Here is a 20,462-nt window from a genome sequence, read left to right as displayed (position 1 = left end):
AGCTATGTAATAGTATACTTTGTATACTGTTTAAAAAATAAAAGAATACATAGCTTACAAAAAAAAAAAATTAGAGATTCATGACTGAGATTCAAGCAAAGAGAGTATAAAATTGATAAGAAAAAATATCTCAAGATAAAGACAAGTTAATAATTGTTATAAAAAAAATTAGAGTATCTAGAGAAAATTTTTTTCATTCAGTATCAGATCAACAAATTAAAATTTAAAGCTTACAAAGTTCTATAAAATTTCAAAACATAGACTAATATTTTAACATACATGTGATATCATTTTAAATTTTCTTTTAATTTTCTGGAAGGATTAAATTCGTCTTTGTTTTGGTTTTTAACAATTTCAAGTTTATTATGATTGTAAAGACTCATTCATATATTTTTATGCAGAAAAAAAATATTTGAAACTTGATAAATACCATGTATTAAAAAATAATATTACTGATTCATTTACAACACACATGTATCATACATTGTACATATATATATGCTCACAGAATTTCAAGCCAATCAATGACTTTATAAGAAATTATTATCAAGTAATACTTTGGTATGAAACAAAATAATGTTACTCTTTCAAAGGAAAAATTCTGAGTCATATGTATCAACCAATTAAGGATATAACACTGTTTGTTTTTCTTAAGGAGGGACTCTTCTCATAAGAACACTTATTTCTTATATTTAAAAATCAAGGAAATTTTCACAGAATTAAGAAGACAATATCACTAAGTGATGGTATCATTTAGATTAAATTTGACTGTTTTATATTAGAGGCTAGGTCAGGTCAAGGTCAGTACCTTTTCCCTGGACATTAAGAATAAAAAATTACTGTTGCCAATCATGCGATACCTACCTCTATTTCAATAAATTCAATGTTTTCTTTTTGCATAAAGAGATATTACCATATAGGGTCTATAAGATGATATTACCAAATTGACATAAATAACTTAACTAAAATGGATATTGGCTAATCCGAATTTTCTCTATTTTTCTTAAAATTTCAAGACATTTTAGTTATTTTTACATGCTTCCTATATTTAAATTTTTCTTATTTTCACATATGGTAAAGTTGTCACATAAAGATACAAAATGATATAAAAACAAAAAGTTTTGACGGTTAACTAAGAGAGGAAAAACACTTTTTATGGATTTTTGGCTCAAATCTGAACTTAGATTGGAAGCTTTTAAAAGCTAACATAACTGTAGTTTGGAAAATCATATTTATTTGACATATTTTAAAACTTTCGTCCCTTATTATTAATTTAACTTACATTTAAAAATTTTCTCCAAGTCTTTGATAGTGTAAAAATTATAACTAAATTCATTGTTTTATAATTATTTTGAGAGGCAGAAAAGAAGATATTTTAATTCATACACCGCCATTCTGCCAAAAATATAGTCCCTGCTAGTTTTCAAACTCAGTTTACCGTTTCTATTTAAAGTTGTACAATTGTGATGAGGAAAGAAAAATATGATCTTTTAAATATCTTACATCTAAATACATAAAACATACAAGCATATTCACTTTGAACATTTCATCTAGTCAGAAACCAGACAAGAATCCCTCCTTAATTAAAAACTTGGTACTAACTTTGAAACTATGTCACACTTTTGAAGTGAATATATACTAAAAAAATCATTCTCTGCATACAAAAAGAAATCAACAAACAAAAAAACAAACATCTATCTTCCTACAAACAGAACGTTTATGGGTAACAAAATACTAATTGATCAGCTATATAGAGTGGATCACATCCACACAACAAACAGATCACCTTCTGGGAAAAATGTACCCAACTTTTGGATTGTCCTGTACTGCAACCATGAGCAACCTCTACAGAATTAATACACACACCTGTTTTGATCCGTACCTAATATTTTAGGAAGTTTGGATCCACACCTGATACTTTAGGAAGTTTTTATCTCCTCCACGGTGTGTATGCCCTCGCTGCGGAGGCGGGAGAGAATGGGTTGGTAGACATCCATTGACAATGGAGCCACTACACCTCTTCTTTGAATCTCTCCTAAAAAATATTTATAAATTCACGTTATCACTCTTCATGAAATATTCATGTAAAAATTTTAATTAAAATAATCTTTTCCATGAATAATATGTGTGTATGAACATGAATGAAGAACTTTTAAATTTACAAATGTGAAATAAGTAGAATATAAATAATTTATTTACCATCCAGAATCATTTTCGTTGCTATGGCAGTGGGTAGTCCGACAGTCTTTGCCATGGCTGAGTACCCTTTCTCCTCTCCATAACAGACAAAGTTAATGACTCGATTCTCCTGTGAATTATCTGGCCATGTTATTCCAATGTTGTGGTGCATAATGATCATATCCTTCTCACCAGGGGCTGAAAAATAAATGATACATTTTTAAGTCTATTGAAAAAAATCTATTGAAAAAATTATCTTATAAAGCAATATTTTTTCTTATACACACCTGCATGTATTTTGGATTTATAAAACCCTAACACTGGTAATCAATCCCAAATGTTTATGTATTTCATGACCATCTAAAAGAATTTGATGATTACATTTCATCTATAAATATATTTTCCTCATATTAACCAATAAAATATCGCAAAGTTGATGAAAAAAACATAAAAATCTGTCAACAAACACTTTACAAATACTGAATTCATATTTTTATAATGAAATTAAAAATTTACACAATTCACTAACTTACCAAAGGCCAGTTTCTTGGAGAGATAGTTAGAGAGAGTGTCCAGTGGATTTCCTTTCTTGTCCATTGGAATATCGTCCAGTAGACCCAAACTATAGTAACATTGTATATAATGCATTGTACACACAAAATAGGACATGTCATTATGTAAGACCTTATAATATTGAGGTCATATGCTATATTCATCTTCTGGCATCTTTCAAATCAAATTAAATAGCTTCATATTTAAAATCAGAAAATTATCGTAATGATTATAAAACTTTGAATCAGAAAAACTATCATTATAATGCAGAATAGTTTAAAGATAATGGTAATACTTTGTATAAATTTTTGTTTTATTACCAATAATTTTTCGACAAATTATATGACACCACTAACATCCTAACTTATCAATTGCCTCAAAAATATATGTACTGCAAGTTTCCATTTCATCATTCAAATATCACTATGATCATCACTTACTCTACAATGGCTTGAAGTCTTTTCTCTGACCTTCCCACTCTCTCATGTACCAGATCCTTAAGACTGTCCTCAAACAAATCAGGACTCTTGTCAAACAGCTCACACATGTAGGCTTTCTGTACAACATAAACACAATATTTGATGCTGGGGGACTTTTCAACTATATTTTTTGGCCATTTTAGGAAACCCATCGTTGATTATGCTTTGTTCCTCTACCATGATGGAGAAAGGAATGGAGAATTATCAACCACAGGTTTTGATGATGTTTTTCGGCAACAAAATGAAAGATAGGTCTATAGTTTACCTTAAGAAACAATTATTGTACAGTAAATGGCAAAAAAATCTTTCAGTGTGACTAAAATAAAGAAAACAGCTCTAAATATGTAGACCTTCACTATTAATCTAAAATTACAACAAAATGAAAGATAGGTCTATAGTTTACCTTAAGAAACAGTTATTGTACAGTAAATGGCAAAAAAATCTTTCAGTGTGACTAAAATAAAGAAAACAGCTCTAAATATGTAGACCTTCACTATTAATCTAAAATTACACAGCTGTCTGCATCTCTATTTTCCCTACATCATACAATGCTTTTGATGACCAGAAGTACCTATCTAAATACAGTTACCTTTTATACCAATAACCCAGTTGCTTTATCATGTCAGCAGTATGTTTAAATAAGTTTATATTTATCATGCATAGAGCAGTTTCTGACAAATTGAAGAACTTTAACAGGATAGTATCTTTCACAGCTTTTCACAATCATAGTTCTTATTTAAAACCATTTTTTTCATACTATATGAAGCATGTAGGAAAAAAAAATCCATATTTTAGATGCCAAAGTTATCATGACGGTTTTGCTCGTAACAAAACCCTATGGATGAATGAGATGCCACTGTATTTATACTTACCCAGGTTTTTGCTGGTCCATTGGGATGAAGGTTAGATACAGGCTCTGGATTCAAGAGTCCCATCTGCATTATACCCTTCATAATGTTACTGAAACCCTGTAAAGCAAAATTAATGTACAATTAAGAGAACAAATCATACAGTCAAACCTCATTATTTTGAACTTGATGGGACCAATAACAAGAGTCCCATCTGCATTATACCCTTCATAATGTTACTGAAACCCTGTAAAGCAAAATTAATGTACAATTAAGAGAACAAACCATACACAGTCAAACCTCATTATCTTCAACTTGATGGGACCAATAAAAAACTTTGAGATATCCATGGACTCAAGATATAGAGGTTAACATAAAGAAGGTGGCTGAAACTTCAAACACAATTCCACATATCCATAGTATTTCAGATTGCAAAGTTCGAGACATTGTACTTACAAATGTATGTATGATTACTTCTATGAAGTACTTTTACCTTGTAGCGGATGGTCCCTCTAAGAATAGTTTTGGCTGACTGAATATTATACTCATTTAAGTACTGAGTCGAGTCTCTGTTTGGGAAGCCCTCGATGTTAAACCCTGGCATAAAGTCCAAGTCTTGTACGGCATCCAGCAATCCACCATTACCAGGAACTTCTATGATCTACAGCGAAAAAATACATATATCAAATGTGAATGGGATAATTCGTCTTCCTATTTCTTTATAGAAACAACAAAAAATATAAAGAAAATATTTGCAGCTTCTCTCTTTTATTAAACTTGCCTACATGCAAATAAAAAATTGCCAATAAGGAGGGTGTGAGTACCCTTCAACTTATTTTATTGGTATTACAGTGTATATGATCAATTTGACTGTACACGAGGAAAGTACTGTAGATCACTAAATTTTTGCGACACCTTTTTTTCGCGAGATAGTCATTGACTCTTTATTAGCAAGACAAAATTTTCACGAATTGTGGTTATTGCTCTATATAATCTTAAGGAATAATAATATATGTGAGAATAAAATTTTTGCGAGCACACTGTCTTGCTTAATTATGTGAAAATAAAGTTCTAGCAAATAAATAGTGGTTTACAGTATTAGTTACTTACACAATTGTCTTTGAGATACTTAGCACCACTCAAACAGTTCATAAGAACACCTCTTGGGAACCAGCTACAAGCATGAGAAAATACTTAAGAAATTACTAGTATTCTAAAACAGCATGTTGCTCGCTGTCAACAAGAGCAACAAGAAATGTTTTAATGTGGATGGTGTGTTAACTTTTCAGCTGAACCCATTTAAACCTTGCAAGTTTGGGATGATCTACAAAATGTCAACAAGCAAATCAAGAGATGCCACTTAGAAAATCAAATTGTGGAGGTGAATTTAAAATTATCTATACACAACAGTATTATTTTTAATTCATTCACTAAATGCATAAGGTCATAGCCAATTTTAAATGGAAAACAATCTTGCATTTACAGTGTATATTCTATGACTCTATTTACCTGAACTTGTATCGGATTGGTGAATTGGAATGTTCTGGGGCGGGCAGTCCTCCACACCAAGACACAAACGAGGATATCTAAAAATAGAAAAACTAAATTGTGCTTTTATGGATTGGAATTAAAGTGCAAACTTGACTAATTCTCTGTTATACATCACTTATTATATCATAAATCAGGAAAATCCAGTGCAATTTCATCTCTGTGATACATTTTTATTAAGACTTGGAATTTCTAAATCTCTAGACATGAATATCTCAAATTCTAATTTTAATGATATATGGTCAAACTTGTCTAATCCAGACGCCACTGGTTATAAAGAAAATGACCAGAATAGACAACATTCTGGTGTAGCCAACATAAATTTTAACAATTAAATTTACTAAAATGACTTAACATCATATTAGGCAAGATTTCAGAATACACAACAAATGAATTATCCAACTTTCACTGTACTACCTTTCCTCCAGCATGCTTAACATCATCAAAACACTCCACTGCCAGCATGTGATCAATTCCTGGATCCACCCCCACCTCATTCATAATGGTAATCCCAGCCTCCTTGGCTGCAGAATCCAGCTCCCTCATGGCGGGGGAGATATAACTGGCTGTAACCATGCTCTTCTTATGTTTAATACAGAGCTTGGCAATGTCTGGATGTAGAACATAGGGTAGGAGACTGAAAAAATAGGAAATGTGATTGACAGAAAAATTCTCATATCTTTTGGATCTATTTACAGGCTTAGTGTAAAATACTCAATGCTACACAAGTTGTCTACACATCTTGCACTATATTCAGCAAAATAATACTCTTAAGCTTGTAATATGTTACATCTCATACATTTCACCAATTTAGAGAACAGACAGCAATGCAAGATTGAAAATCTGCTTCAGACAGACACATTTACTTTTAATATAGCACATGATCCTTCAAATTTCAATTAAATACAATGTACATGTATTATAAAAAATCAGCAAATAAAGCAAAATCAGTTCACTGATTTTCATAATTTTGAAAGAAAACTGACACTGCATAAGTCCACAGAATGTAGTATTTTACTCTACCTGACCACGATATCATGTTGAGGGATCAGTTTCTCAAGTTCATCAATGTTCCTCTGTACATCTATAAGCATCTTGTGAACATCACAGTTCTCTATGTTGTCCAATTCTGCCTGAAGCTGAGATACTATACCAAAAAAAAAAAAAAAAAAAAAAATCACTTGTAACTGATCATACTTCACCAATCATATAAGTATTGAGACACTGGAATTATACACACTCTTGAAGATTTGTTTCCATAATGATGTTATAGTCTATTATTTTTTAATTTCAGTTGGAACTTTTATATACTTATAGTTACGGTTACATCCATATATGTTATCCATCCCAAGGATAATTAATGTTCAAGATTTTTAAATTCAGTACATAAATCTGATCAAAGGCAGTATATATCTTCTGCTAAACTGTTAGTATACTAATGTACAAGAATTTTCCTTGAACAGTTGAAACTCATAAAAGTATCTAGATCTGTGCAAATATCTTTATATATATGTATATACTTCAGTGAAATCCAATGAATACACACGCTAAATAAATTTCTAATATTTTCTTGTCTTTTATTGCTATTGATTCAACAGCAAAGTAACAGCAGGTGCATAGAAGCTTAAAATTTGCACAATTTTAAAGAGAGACAACTTTGTGTAAATATGATAGAGTTTAACAAAGGTCAAATGTCAAAAAATAAATTACATGGATAGTTATATTTATGCTATATAAATACAGTGTATATCTGTGCTGCATACATAATAGTTACATAAAAATATTAGCATCTAATAAATCATTAAAGAGAAGGCACTCGGTAAAATGGTTTAATTAAACTCAAAAGAAATTACTTGGCAAAACTTGATACAACTGGCATTTTGAAAATGCTTTAGTCAAGCTATCTCAGGCTTAGTTTAAAAAAACACCTTTTTCTCTGTCCTTCTCCACTTAAAATGAAAAAAATTTTATGCAAATTAAACTTATTTTCAACTAAATTGAATTTTAAGGAAGTGAGATAGCTTCATGTATGAATACTATACATGAATATAATATATACTAGCTAGTATCCACACACACATATGAACATGTACATCATACATGTAATTTTCAGAGACTAAATATATACATGTATATATATAATTAGAGAAACATTCTCTGTTCACAGTTCATTTTAGAACCATCAAATAACGATTAAAATTTAATATATTGTTACTACAAGTTCCTTCATTAAAATATCATTTTTTTTCACACAACAATCTTGATAAAATCATTCAGCAGTTTTTTGAGGTTTTTAGCTAAATTAGCTAAATATCAATCTTAATAAATCAGGTGCCCTTTAATATACAGACCAGTGTTTGTCAATACACACATAACAGATATACATTTATTTTATCTACATGTACTACTGTGTAACATGACCTTAAACCTACCCACAGTGACATCCGTGTTCTTGCTCTTGGCCAGGTATTCTACCACTGGAGGAGACACGTACCCTGCCCCCAGAATCAGCACACTCTTATTCTCTGGGTGACCCTGAGTCTTCTGAGAAGCACTGTCAAGGGAGGACCAATCAATTATGTACAATAAGCCAAGAATCAACACCAGAAAATTCAAAGTCTGTTCATTTTGTTTATGTATCAAATGTAGAATTTAAAAGTTTTAATGTTTTCAAAGGCTATCAATTCCTGTATTCTACAGAAAAGAAACAGTACTGTATAAAGGAAAAGTTTTACTGTAAATCACTTTTTATTCACAAGAACTTTATTTTTCACATAATTAAACAAGACTGTCTGCTTGCGATTTTATTCTCATGTATATTCTCGTGTATATTTTTTCATGAAGATTATACACTGCAATGACCAGAATTTGTGAAAATTTTACCTCGCTTATAAATACCAAATAGATATCTCGCAAAAATAAGGTGTCACAAAAGTTTGGTGATATACTGTATACATGTACACTTGCAAGAAAAAGTGATATCCTTACTTACAGAGCTGAACTAGAAATCTGACTAGTCAGCAAGGGCCCCGCCAAGGGTTAGAAATATGAGGGTGCAGATTAGGGGATGAGAATTTTACTTGATTCCAAAAAACTTCAAAATATATAAAGAATAAGCAACAGCAACTGCTAAATATCCAACAATCTGTAAATAGTATCTATTTACATAAGGCAGTAAAAAACATCATATCTATAATAACTCAATTAAATGTATATTTAAAAATGAATGAAGCATGTGTTTTCTAAAATGCCAGCCTTCAGTGAATGCAAATATCACCCAGGCTTAACCTTAACTTCAAAACAAATATCAGTTGCAGACAAAGGTGTTAATTAATCTTAAAGTGACAGAAAGATAACCCTCTAAAATATTCTGCAAACCAGCAAGATAATCAAACCCACGGGATTAATTATACTGCTCTCTCAACCTTTTCTTCTAAGTTTACAATAAGAACTTTTTCAGCAATGATAGAATGAGGTTATTATCTGAATACCTGTTAAAATAATTAGTATTCTTGAATTTACATAAGGCAGAAAAAAAGAAAAAAAAAAGAAAAAAGAAAATAATAATAAAAACGATATCTTTATCTATATCTTGTTTGTAGAATTCAATAAAATCATAATTCATTGTGTATTTTACCAAAATAAAGTATGAACATTATTTAAATCCACATTTCAGAGAATGTAAACATCATTCAGAATTGACCTTAACTTCAAAACAAACTTCATTTGCAGACAGAGGTGTTAATTAATCTCAATGTGGCCAATAAAGATAAATGCTTTGGATTTTCTTCAAGAGGAAAGTTAATTAATCCCAAGAGACTCATTGCAGCCATTCATAGTTTACAATAGGAACATTCTCAGCAGTTATCTCTCTTTGCCCATTCATTCTTATATAAAGTTAAGGAATATACCCCACCACCTCAGCTCCAAACCGGATGACATAGAGAACCAAACTTAGCATCAAAATATGTCTTACTGCCTATTCAACCAACATACCAAATTTGAACTTAATTGGTCAATCCTAAAAAAAGTTATTAGAAAAAAACAGAAAATTTATGGACGGAAGAATGACAGACGGACAGACAGACAGACAGAGTGATTACTATAGGGCACCCGCAAATCCTTGCGGGGCCCTAATAATTGTTAGTTTTACTGAACCTTTAACAAATTTCATCTGTTTTACCTACAGAACTAACCACATTTGTATTTCAAAAATTATTTTGTTTTTTATTCAATGATAAGTCATTCAGGTTAAAATACACAACTCACTTGTATTTCACACATAAAACTACTCAAAAGTAAAAATCATTTATTAAAGGCTGTCACTCCTTTTTAAGGTGTCTCTAAAACATGTATAAGGGGAAATACATGTAAATAAAGTTTAAATTTAGGCCCTGTGAACAAATACATGTACTACACAAAAAGAAAAGGTTGTTGAGATATATAAATGTGTAATTGCTACCTTAGGCTCTGTCTTCTAAGTTCATCAATATACTCATGATTTGGGGTCAATCTCCTGTTGGATGCAATCACTGCCTACAGAACAAAACACAAAAGTGTTATGTTTTTAAATTAACTTCCATTGGTATAATTATGAAATGACAGACTTTGACATTAAGCCTTACATGTTTGACCACAGCTGGAACATCATATTCATCCCAGGGTAGTGTAGCAGGATACTTCAGCTACAGAAAAAATACAAAAAAATATTTTTAAAAGATGTGACACTTTTTTCTTTACATGTATGTCAAATATGCACATCCTCAAACACTGACATTAAAAAAATAAGTTACATATACATGAATATGTTTGAATCATGGGTAGATCAGTAATTTACAAACTATTATTTAATCAATCCCCTTCTTCTGCACTTATCATGCTTATAGGCTGTATGAACATGTACCTTACATTCATTTTCATATCAATTTTAATACAGATATACTGGACAAAAAAAGTTAGGGATCATGATTTTGAATTGTTTTCCCAAAACAATTATAATATATTTTTTACATTATAGTTCAACCATACTTTCTTTAACGTGTTATTGACAAGAAAATGCTACCTGTAGGGTCATGCAATTCATGCCCAATTCATGCTTTACTGAATGCCGACACAGGGTGAAAAACAAAGTGATTCAGGGTATACAGAAATTTAACGAAATTTTTTATTTGAATACGTGTTTAAAGTTGTGGATATTTTTTGATGACCTTCAAGCCATGAGACGTCACTTAACCGGCTTTGAGGCAGCCCAAGCTATAGGTATGCTTCAATCTGGCAATACTCAAAGAACTGTTGCTGCACACTTTAATGTGTCCCAAAGTGTCATTTCACGATTACGGAATCGATTCCAACATACTGGTACCGTTGTCGAGAGACCACGTTCAGGTCGTCCAAGGTCAACCATGGCTCGTCAGGACCGTTATCTGGTCAATATGGCAAAACGGCAGAGGTTCCAGAGTGCTGTTAGGCTAAATACAGACTTTCAAATAGCAATAAGAGTGCGAGTAACACCACAGACAGTTCGAAACAGACTCCATGCGGCTAATATCCGAGCATTCCGACCAGCAGTCTGGCCCAAACTAACCCCAAGATACAGAACAGCCAGACTCCAATGGGCACGAAACCACGTCAATTGGCAACTGCGTCACTGGACCCCTGTTCTTTTTACAGATGAGTCGTACTTTTGTGTAGACTTTCATGACGGCCGTAGACGAGTTTGGCGTACGACCGGTGAACGTTATGCAGATTGCTGTGTTGCTGAACATGATCGTTTCGGGGATGGTTCTGTGATGGTTTGGGGTGGTATCAGTATAACTGGAAAGACTGACTTGCACGTTATCGCAGGAAATCTTACAGGGATAAGATACCGAGATGAGATACTGCACCCTATTTTCAGGTTGTATGCAGGTGCTATCGGTGATGATTTTATTTTAATGGACGATAATGCTAGACCTTACAGGGCTAACGTTGTAACAGACTACCTGGAAAATGAAACCACTGAGCGAATGGACTGGCTAAGTCTTTCGCCTGATTTGAATCCCATAGAACATGCTTGGGGCAAGCTACAGCAAGCCATTTCAGCGCGCCCAGTACTCCCTAGGAACCTTGAGAAGCTTTCTGCAGCACTCGTCGAGGAATGGGCTAGATTGCCGCAAATCTTCTTCCGGAGACTTATCTGCAGTATGCAGAGGCATTGTCGCGCAGTTATTCAAGCACGGGGTGGTCATACAGCATATTGAACACATCAAATCACTGCACAAATGGTTACGTCTGAATTTTCCATCCTTTACCAAGGCTGTTTTTCATTCTGTTTTGGGGGTTGTGTGAAAATTAATCCCAATGCACGTTAACGCTTCATTGATTTTTGATAAACACATTAAAAATTGTTTGTTTACTTGTTAAAGATTTATATTATATAATGGAATATATTGTTATTTGTTGTAAATTAAATAATTTATAAATCATGATCCTTAACTTATTTTGTCCAGTGTATGTACATGTACAGTCTTATTAAGTATTCTTCAATATACAGTAAAACATCCTAACATCGAACACACATTATATAATGAATTTACCCTTAGAGAAAAGCGAACATACCTCATATAATGAATTTAGGCTTATAGCAAGTGATTTTTATTCCCCTTAGTTTATCAATGAAAATATACTATGAACTTATTGGGTATAACAAATTACGGTTATAATGAATCAAAATTGCTTTTCCCTGGCACTTTGCTACACATGTTTTACTTAATTATCTGTATTTTGAAATCACCATATCTGGAATGTAGGGCAATAGCAGGTTTCCAAAGAAATCTGTGGCCTCCTTTGGAATCTGTGCTGGCATGTTGTCTATAGAACAGATCAAAGCACCATTTCCCTGGAAACTGTAAAATTGAACCATACAGTTCGGAAAGTTTGATTCCAATAAAACCAGCTCCAAGCTAATTTTGCTAGCTATCAATGCTGGTGACTGATTTCTGCTTATCATATAAGCTAGTTCATCACTACAGATTTATCACAGGTACAATGTATCTGATAAGCTTATAATATATAGACTGAGAGTTAGTATTTGCTTGAGGATGTCTCCTACTGAAAACTATTTGAAGAACTCACATAGATATTGCATACATATTGTACACCTAAAAGAATGTATTTTATACACTATTTTTTTTAAAAACAGTACACTGTCTCCAAAGGAGATAACATAAATATTTTTACATTCAACCAAAATTTCATATTTCCTGTACTAAAACACCACTCCAAACAAATGTTTCACAGGATCAGGAAATGATCCTATCTAAACATCTGAGACTGGTGCTCTTTCATCTTCCTTTGTAAAAAGCCTGTATCTTGGGTTCTTTCTGAGAAAAAAAATATAAATCTGTTTCTAACTCTTACTAACCTCTCTGTCTCCATGTTCTGCTCAGCATCATACAAACAGAAAGGTTTATCAATGGTGGTGCACTCCTTCACAAACTCGATGGAGCCGCCAGGATCGGCAGAGATATCACAGATGGCCAGGAGGCGGTGGGGCAGTTGTGGACAGCCAGGACTGGATGGTAGCCATGGAGCTGGTGTCGGCTTCAGTAAAGTCTTGGCATCAGGAATGGTAATCAGTCGGGGGGCATTTGGGGCCCAGTAAATACCATTAATGATGACAGAGGCATAGGGTGCTATCTGAATAAACAAAGATGTCAAAATTTTGAGAAGAAAAGTTTTATGGTTTAGAAAACTCAGAACAAATGCCTTTACTTTACCTTAATCAAACAAATCAAGTCATGGCAAATCTTAAAGAAAAAAGGGGAGAAACACTGACCACTGGTGACTTCCAAATAGCTCACCTGAAAATTTGTTCAGGTGAGCTAAACACAGTGTTCCCCTTCATCATTGATCTCTTTGGCATTAAGATGTGCACATACCTTATGACTGAATGTAGAGGCATATCTGTAAGGATGTTGTTCAAACTCTTCAGCATCAAACTTGCCTCCCTCCTTCCTGATGTAATGGTCATCTCTCCTAGCCACACACACATACAGCTTGTTGGTTGCTGAAAATAGACAGCCATGATAGATGCATTGTATTGTAAAGTTAAATAATAACTGAATAACCAGTCTCCAGTCCCTTAAATTAAGATCTCCAATTTAAATTTGTTTTGGTGGCACTATTTATATATTGTGTACATGTACTTAAACAAGAACTTTAAAAAATTATTGTCAGTCATAGTCAATGACGGATAAACAATGTAAGTGAAACACAGTGTATGACAATTTTACTGACAATATTTTGAGACGATGAACCAATTACATGGACCATACCTCCCTGTTTGGCAACCTTAGGCAGACTCTCGGGTTCAATGTATTCATGGGGAAACTCCTGAAACACCTCCTGAGCCCCCTGTATAATATAAAAAACAGACCTACCAATACAGGAAACAAAATGTTCTGAATTCTTCACAACTTCAGTTAAATTGTTTCACTTGTCTAGTGAATTTCTGTACTTTTGAGTTTTTTTTTTCATAATTATAAACTCTGGATTTTATTTTGACATTTTTATATTATGTACCTGTGACACATTTCCCGATCCCGTGAAAACAAACACCAGAGGACCGATAGACTTTGGTAGTCGATCTAACGCGATCTCATACCCAGCATCTCGCACGGCCTGTCTCGCCTGCTCAGTGTTCCTGTAGTTATGACTTGGTCCAATGTGCTGAAATTTTAAATCAATTGAAACCAGTTGAAATCATATTTTCACTTGTTGATGAATTGTTTAAAGTATTATGCCTCTGCCACATATTACTTACTTGTAATTAATGTTAGTTTAAACTGGAAAAAAAATGATCTTTTATCCCCACATATGATCCCATGTTATCCAGGGTATGCATATCAATGACACAAAGAGACTAAATATTCTACAATTATTCCTCCAAATCTAATTTCTTGATTTATAAATCTGCACTAAATTCACATTTTATAATTGCAGTGAAAACTGAAGCTCTATGACAAAGTTACTATTATGTACTCAAAGAAGCAGTGCAAGAAAACAAAAACAAACCATAAATGGTGTATGATGTCCGAGCGCCAGGAGCCTTAATCCTAGACCATGAAGAATGTTTATCATTCCAGCTACGCCTGCATATTTACCAAATGCCACAACACGCTGGCCATTGTCATCTACCATTCTCTCATAGTCTATTAAACGGATGTTCTGATGAAAAATACAAAACAATATTGATATTATTTAAGAATCTTCAATTAACCAAAAACAATTTTTAGTTACAAATAATGTATAATCTTAATCTTGAGCTTGAAACCAATGATCACATTTTAATATCATGATTATTAGTTAATTAATGCAATTGCATGAAAAACAGAGTCAAATTCTTAATAATCAATTAAAAAAAAATAATTTATATTAAAATCCATTTAAGCTTTTCACCTTTTCTAAAATAGCATCCAGCAAAGGCATATTATCCTTTTGAGCTTTGATGGTATGAGAGAAAAATGCATAGGTCTTGTCCGGTAGAAGAAGGTCGATGGGGACGGACTTGACCCCAATAATCAATTCTGCTTCACTTAGGTCCTCCTTAATTTCTGCCCCAACAGCCGAATACTCCTGTTGAATAAAGAAAATGTGTACTAGAAATATGCTTATATTGTATATCTTAAATGTTTAAAATAATTTTCTTTTACTATACTTGCAGTTTTAATAGTATCAATATACAGTGACAAATTAATGTTGGAAAAAATGTGAGCTAAATGTCCAGTTTCAAAGTTTACTTGGGATTCTTTAAAGATTCATTGTATTAGAAAGTAAACCTTAACAGCAAAATAATTCAAAATGCATATTTCAAATATCTTAATGAAGATTTCTTTTGTTAAAACATGTAAATAATATTGAAGACAAACATGTACACTCGTGCAAGCAACTTTGGTGCACTCTGGTTGCCAAAGGTCCCAGGTGCAGGTCCAATCTGTAAAAAATTTCATTTTAGCTTGTCTGACCAAGGCAATTATTTTTTTTTTAATTTGGATGACATCTATTACAAAAGTATATGTAACAATTCATGTATACTATTGCTATAATATTAAAATGTACAATGAAAACTCTACATTTCACCAAAAATAATCTGATATAGGAAGTACTTTGTAAAAGCAGGTCATCAAATTCTGAGTGTTGCATATAAATATTTCAACAATGTGTACAGCCAAAAAAGAATCAAGGAAGGCATATAGATTGTACAGTAAAATTATTAGTACCACACTTTTACTCTAACAACTCATTTCAATCCACCCACCTGCATATTGTAGGCTCTTCTGTTAGATGGCTGAACAATGACCTTGACCCCATTCTTCACCAGCCTTCTGACTTGTCGTGGATTGAGGGGGGCCCTTCTCTCCCACACATTAATGGTCTCACGTCGAATGGCCATGACCTTTGGCCCCTCTGACATAAACCGCTGACTGACCTCATGTTGTGGGGATAAAAGTCGAGAACAGACCCTCTGTGTCGTCTTCCTCCACATTTTCCTAAAGGTCAAGGTCACAGCCCTGGTTACAAGCCCACTTGAATGTACTGTCTCTTATTTATCGTGTAGCTATGGCACTGGTTATGACTTAAATGAGTTCTTAAATAAGTCTTCCTTATTTTTCTCCTCCAACCTTTATAAAATAACTGTAATTTAAAAAAAATGTCATCAATTAATGTTTTCCTCTAGGAGAAAAATCCTAAGTGTGCATATCAATCAGTACAAATGAAGTGCAGTAAAGTCAAGGATTTAATTTGAATTCCATTTGAAAATAGCACAAATCTATATTCCTATCATCTCAAGTCTAACAATCAATTCAATGGGGGTTTTTAAAATGTTTTAAGTTGAATCAGATAACAAGAAATACCTTATGTCAAATACACATTCATCCTGTCTGCAATTCAGCCATATAAATACAGTGTATACATACCAGGTATTACTTTTTCATGTTTTTGCAGCCTAAGTTCTAGAATGTTTGTGGTCTATGACTTATATAATTATATACATTAATTATCCAACTTGTTGTGCATTGGAATACTTTAATTTATTTAATATATACATACAGAGGAATTTAAATCTGAATTTTATCAAAATTTGCATATCATTATTCCAAGAGTAATATGATACGAGTCAAATTTGCTGAACCGGGTCAACGACTGAATGGTTACCTGTAAGTTAGTCAGAAACAAAAGAAAATTGGCACAATTAATATACACAGGATCTCATATTTCAAATTTTCAACAAAAAAAAATCCTCTTCATAGACAGAAAGTTATTCTGCATAAGATTCACAAATATAATCATGATTATACATGTACATAATCAAAAACAATGTCTCATAGTTGAAATTAAAAAAAATCTGTGTAAGAGAAGCTGTTCTGTGATAAAAAGCTAGCTACTATATCATTTAGGTTATTCATATGAAGGTAGAGCTATCACAGATAAAAATGTAATTTATGTGTCTGGTGCAACTAAATTATTCAAGATGAGCAATTAAGTTAAGTCTATCCATCAATTTGAAATACAAAATGTTTTAAAATTATAGTTTACCACAAAAAAAGATTTATTAATATATCAAGATGTTTAGTATGCACTTCCTTAATTGATATTAAACATGTTAAATAAAGCACTGTCTGTGTATCTATCACAAAGCTGCTACTGAAGACGTATATATGTACATTAATCCTTTTATCTGTTCACATTAATCAGACTCTATTATCCATATACATGTAATCCACCTTTGTCAAAGTTTTAAAAACAAATGTCCAAAATCAGAGGTTCATTTGTTGTTTATCACATTTATTACCATGATGCTTGGTGCAGCTAAAAATAAAATTTAAAGTACATAGCTAAGGTAAATGATATGCCCACTGGAACTAACTTGTGATTTAAAAGTTATTTTCTGACTATGCTATACTTGCATTGGTCAATATTTTAATTAGCTACAAGGTATTCTCTTCTCATTCAGCCACCAGAATGGAAGAGGATCATATTACATGTACATTTTGGATGTGGTTTGTGATGATACATATCACCACTACACAGTCATAAAATTTCAAACAGAGGTCACAGTGACCTACTTTTGGGTTGTGAAACACTTCCTAAAAGTATGCTTTAGGGCACTGAACTATACTTCTCTAGACAGTTATAACATTTCAAATGAGGTCAATGTGACCTACTTTTGGATTTAGAAACACATAATTTTCCAAAAAAAAGATGCGTCAATGGACAGGGTTGAATGATTCAGTCTCACACTGTGCAAGTTACGATTTGGACACAATCTGAGTATGGATAGCTTTAGAATATCAAAATGAGTCCACTGTGACCTACTTCTGAGTCATGATATATATGTACATGTACATGTGTACCTTCTTGGCAAAGTACTACACATACCTCACATAGTGCAAACTATGATCTGGACATAATTTGACTATGTAAAGCCATAAATTTCAAAATTAGGTCATCATGACCGACTCTTAGACTGCAAAATATCTTCCCTCCAAGGGAACGTGTTTGATAGTTCTTTAGTCCCCCACAGTGTGCAAGATATGATATTGGATGTGATTTGACCTAGGCCTAGCAGTGTGAAATACATGTAAAGCTTACAGATGAAGAGAGAAACAGATGCAGGGACAGTTCTAGAGGATTGGGGGGAGGGGGATTCTGCCCCCCCCCCCCGGAATTTTCAGAGTTACAAAATTTCTATGTAAAAGTAACAAATAAAAAAGACCTTAGACTCCCCTAAGAAACATGGTCCATGTATCTGATGCAAACATTTTTTTTCACGTTTAGTTAAAAAAAAAAAAACATGTACCCCCCCCCCTCCTTTCTACAGACTTTTACTATTTGAGTTGTATGTGTCGAAAATAAGTATCTAAAAAAGAGAATAAAAATGGAAAATCAAAACAGTATTGTGAGTCATATGTTTAAAGAAGGACGGTCACAATATCATGAGCTTTCTTTATGTTTTCACACTGACTTAACATGCTCAAGTAGCAGACGTACTTTAGGTGTCGTAATGACCTAATTATCACACCTCCCGTGGAGAGCCTCAAATTTCATGTTGAATCGATTTTCCATAATAATATCTTGGTCTCGTTGCAAGAATACATCTTGTACTTAGACCGCTGCCTTTATTCTATTGATAAAATTTTCATGAACGAAAAACTGTACAGAATTTTGGGAAGAAAAGGGTGGAAAGAGGAAGAACGGGGGAAAAAACTCAATGGACCAACTTGGACTATAGCCATGAGTTTATTATAAGAAAATAAGGCACCAGATAAAGACTTATCATTAAATAAAGCTTATGTACAAAATTAAATACTTACACTGACTTATAAAGGTTGGCTTTTTCTCTCAACTTGACCTCGTTACATGAAGAATTGCGTTTCTGTCTGCAGAAATTTTGTAAACATGTCCGATTTTGCTAGCCAATCAAAATGCACTGTAAAGCACACCCCTGAAAAACAAGGTGAATATTTGAAGGACAAAGCTATCTTTAGACTTGAAGGAGCGGATCCCTCGTCGGCTGAGGTGTTGGGGGAAGGAGTGGATAGCATGGCGACGGGGTTTGTATCGATTCCGGCTTTAATAACCGTGTTAACTACATGTATCTAGAGTGTGGTCAATGTGTACATGTGTTGGGTGTTTGGGGGGGGGGGGGGCTAATCAACCTCAATTTTTTTGTGTGATTGGCATTTTCACCATGTGTTCACTCATTCAGTCTTCTTTTTTTTCTTTACCTTTGTTCGCTATTCTTGAATTACTGGGGGAACCCCCGGTTCCACTGACGCTGGTTTTATTGAGGAATCCTAAGGTCTTTTTTTAAAAATCTATTATTAATTTATTTAATTTTTTCTTTGCTATTTCTGTTTTATCATTTTTTTTTTTCAATTTTATTTTATTATTATTTTGGTGGTTTTTTTTTTAATTTTTTGTTTCCTCTTGGGGTTGGGGGTGGGGGAGGGGTGTTTTTCAATTGGACACTTTAAAAAAAAAAATACACTCTTAATTACGACTTTAAATTGATACGTACGCTGTATCATAATTATTTTGTCCAATATTATATATTTTGCTGTGTTGTCTGAACAAATTAAAATGCACCAGCTCAATCGGAAGCGCAAGATTAACTTGATCAAAAAGTGAGTCCAGCGATATCCATGCAGAAGATCTTTAATTCAGAATGTTTGACAAACTTTGCTTTGTTTTAAAATCTACAATTCACTCAACTCAATTTATCAAAACTTTAGCTCGATAGATTAATGTTTACCAAATATATACCGGGGTAATGGCTCTCACTAAAAATATATGTATCTCTCTTTCCTCTCCCTCAATATGGGCCGACAATAGAATTGCATGGGATCTACTTTAAGACCACTTCACCTTAGTTTACATCAATCGTTATATATATACCTTTTTTTATAATCGCTTCAGCTGTGTTTTATTTGTCAAATATTGAGTGAAGTCGATCCCCCTTTCCCAACCAACCATTTATCAGATAAAGCTTTGTGAATCTGAGTGATATATTCATATTAAACTACAGGTACTGTGAGCACTGATCTCACAAAATGATACTATACGCCCGCTCCCATATTAGTGTATTAAATGACAAAGTCTATGTTTCGCAATAAGAAACAATGACAGTAATCAATAAAGATAAAGAACAATGACAGTAATCAATAAAGATAAAGAACTTGCAGGTTAAATCACAGGTACTTGTGGACAGGACCCCCCCCCCCTTCCAATATGCCCCACAGGTCAAAAAATTTTTATGTATTTTTTTCACAAATTATTCTTCTAGTACACAATTGTAAATGTGAAGTCGATCCCC

General features: G+C 33.0%; 1 protein-coding gene across 4 annotated transcripts; it reads right to left on the bottom strand.

The window, feature by feature from the left end:
• Nucleotides 1-1,257: 1,257 nt before the first annotated feature.
• On the bottom strand, nucleotides 1,258-19,084 carry LOC133187524 (alpha-aminoadipic semialdehyde synthase, mitochondrial-like). 4 transcript variants are annotated; one of them, XM_061322925.1, is made up of 22 exons: nucleotides 18,961-19,084; nucleotides 15,903-16,279; nucleotides 15,044-15,220; nucleotides 14,660-14,812; nucleotides 14,168-14,314; nucleotides 13,921-13,999; nucleotides 13,525-13,652; nucleotides 13,008-13,282; nucleotides 12,378-12,489; nucleotides 10,231-10,290; nucleotides 10,068-10,141; nucleotides 8,038-8,159; nucleotides 6,629-6,752; nucleotides 6,023-6,242; nucleotides 5,567-5,643; nucleotides 5,168-5,231; nucleotides 4,551-4,718; nucleotides 4,082-4,177; nucleotides 3,171-3,286; nucleotides 2,712-2,800; nucleotides 2,200-2,376; nucleotides 1,258-2,035 (listed from the first exon to the last, which is right to left on the bottom strand). In XM_061322925.1, the coding sequence occupies exons 2-22, from the start codon at nucleotides 16,128-16,130 to the stop codon at nucleotides 1,920-1,922; spliced, it is 2,802 nt and encodes a 933-aa protein (XP_061178909.1). In that variant the 5' UTR covers nucleotides 16,131-16,279; nucleotides 18,961-19,084; the 3' UTR covers nucleotides 1,258-1,919. The 4 variants fall into 4 exon arrangements, with proteins under 4 accessions (XP_061178909.1, XP_061178910.1, XP_061178911.1 ...); XM_061322926.1 differs by having other exon boundaries at nucleotides 15,903-16,266; XM_061322927.1 differs by lacking the exon at nucleotides 18,961-19,084 and adding an exon at nucleotides 15,514-15,578 and having other exon boundaries at nucleotides 1,545-2,035; nucleotides 15,903-16,027.
• Nucleotides 19,085-20,462: the final 1,378 nt, after the last annotated feature.

The sequence above is a fragment of the Saccostrea echinata genome, unplaced genomic scaffold (genome assembly GCF_033153115.1).
Source record: "Saccostrea echinata isolate AGI-Se365-2 ecotype Australia unplaced genomic scaffold, CSIRO_AGI_Sech_v1 ptg000015l, whole genome shotgun sequence".
NCBI lineage: Eukaryota > Metazoa > Mollusca > Bivalvia > Ostreida > Ostreidae > Saccostrea > Saccostrea echinata.
Note: the sequence above shows the minus strand (reverse complement) of the source record. Positions and strands in the feature narration are given on the sequence as shown.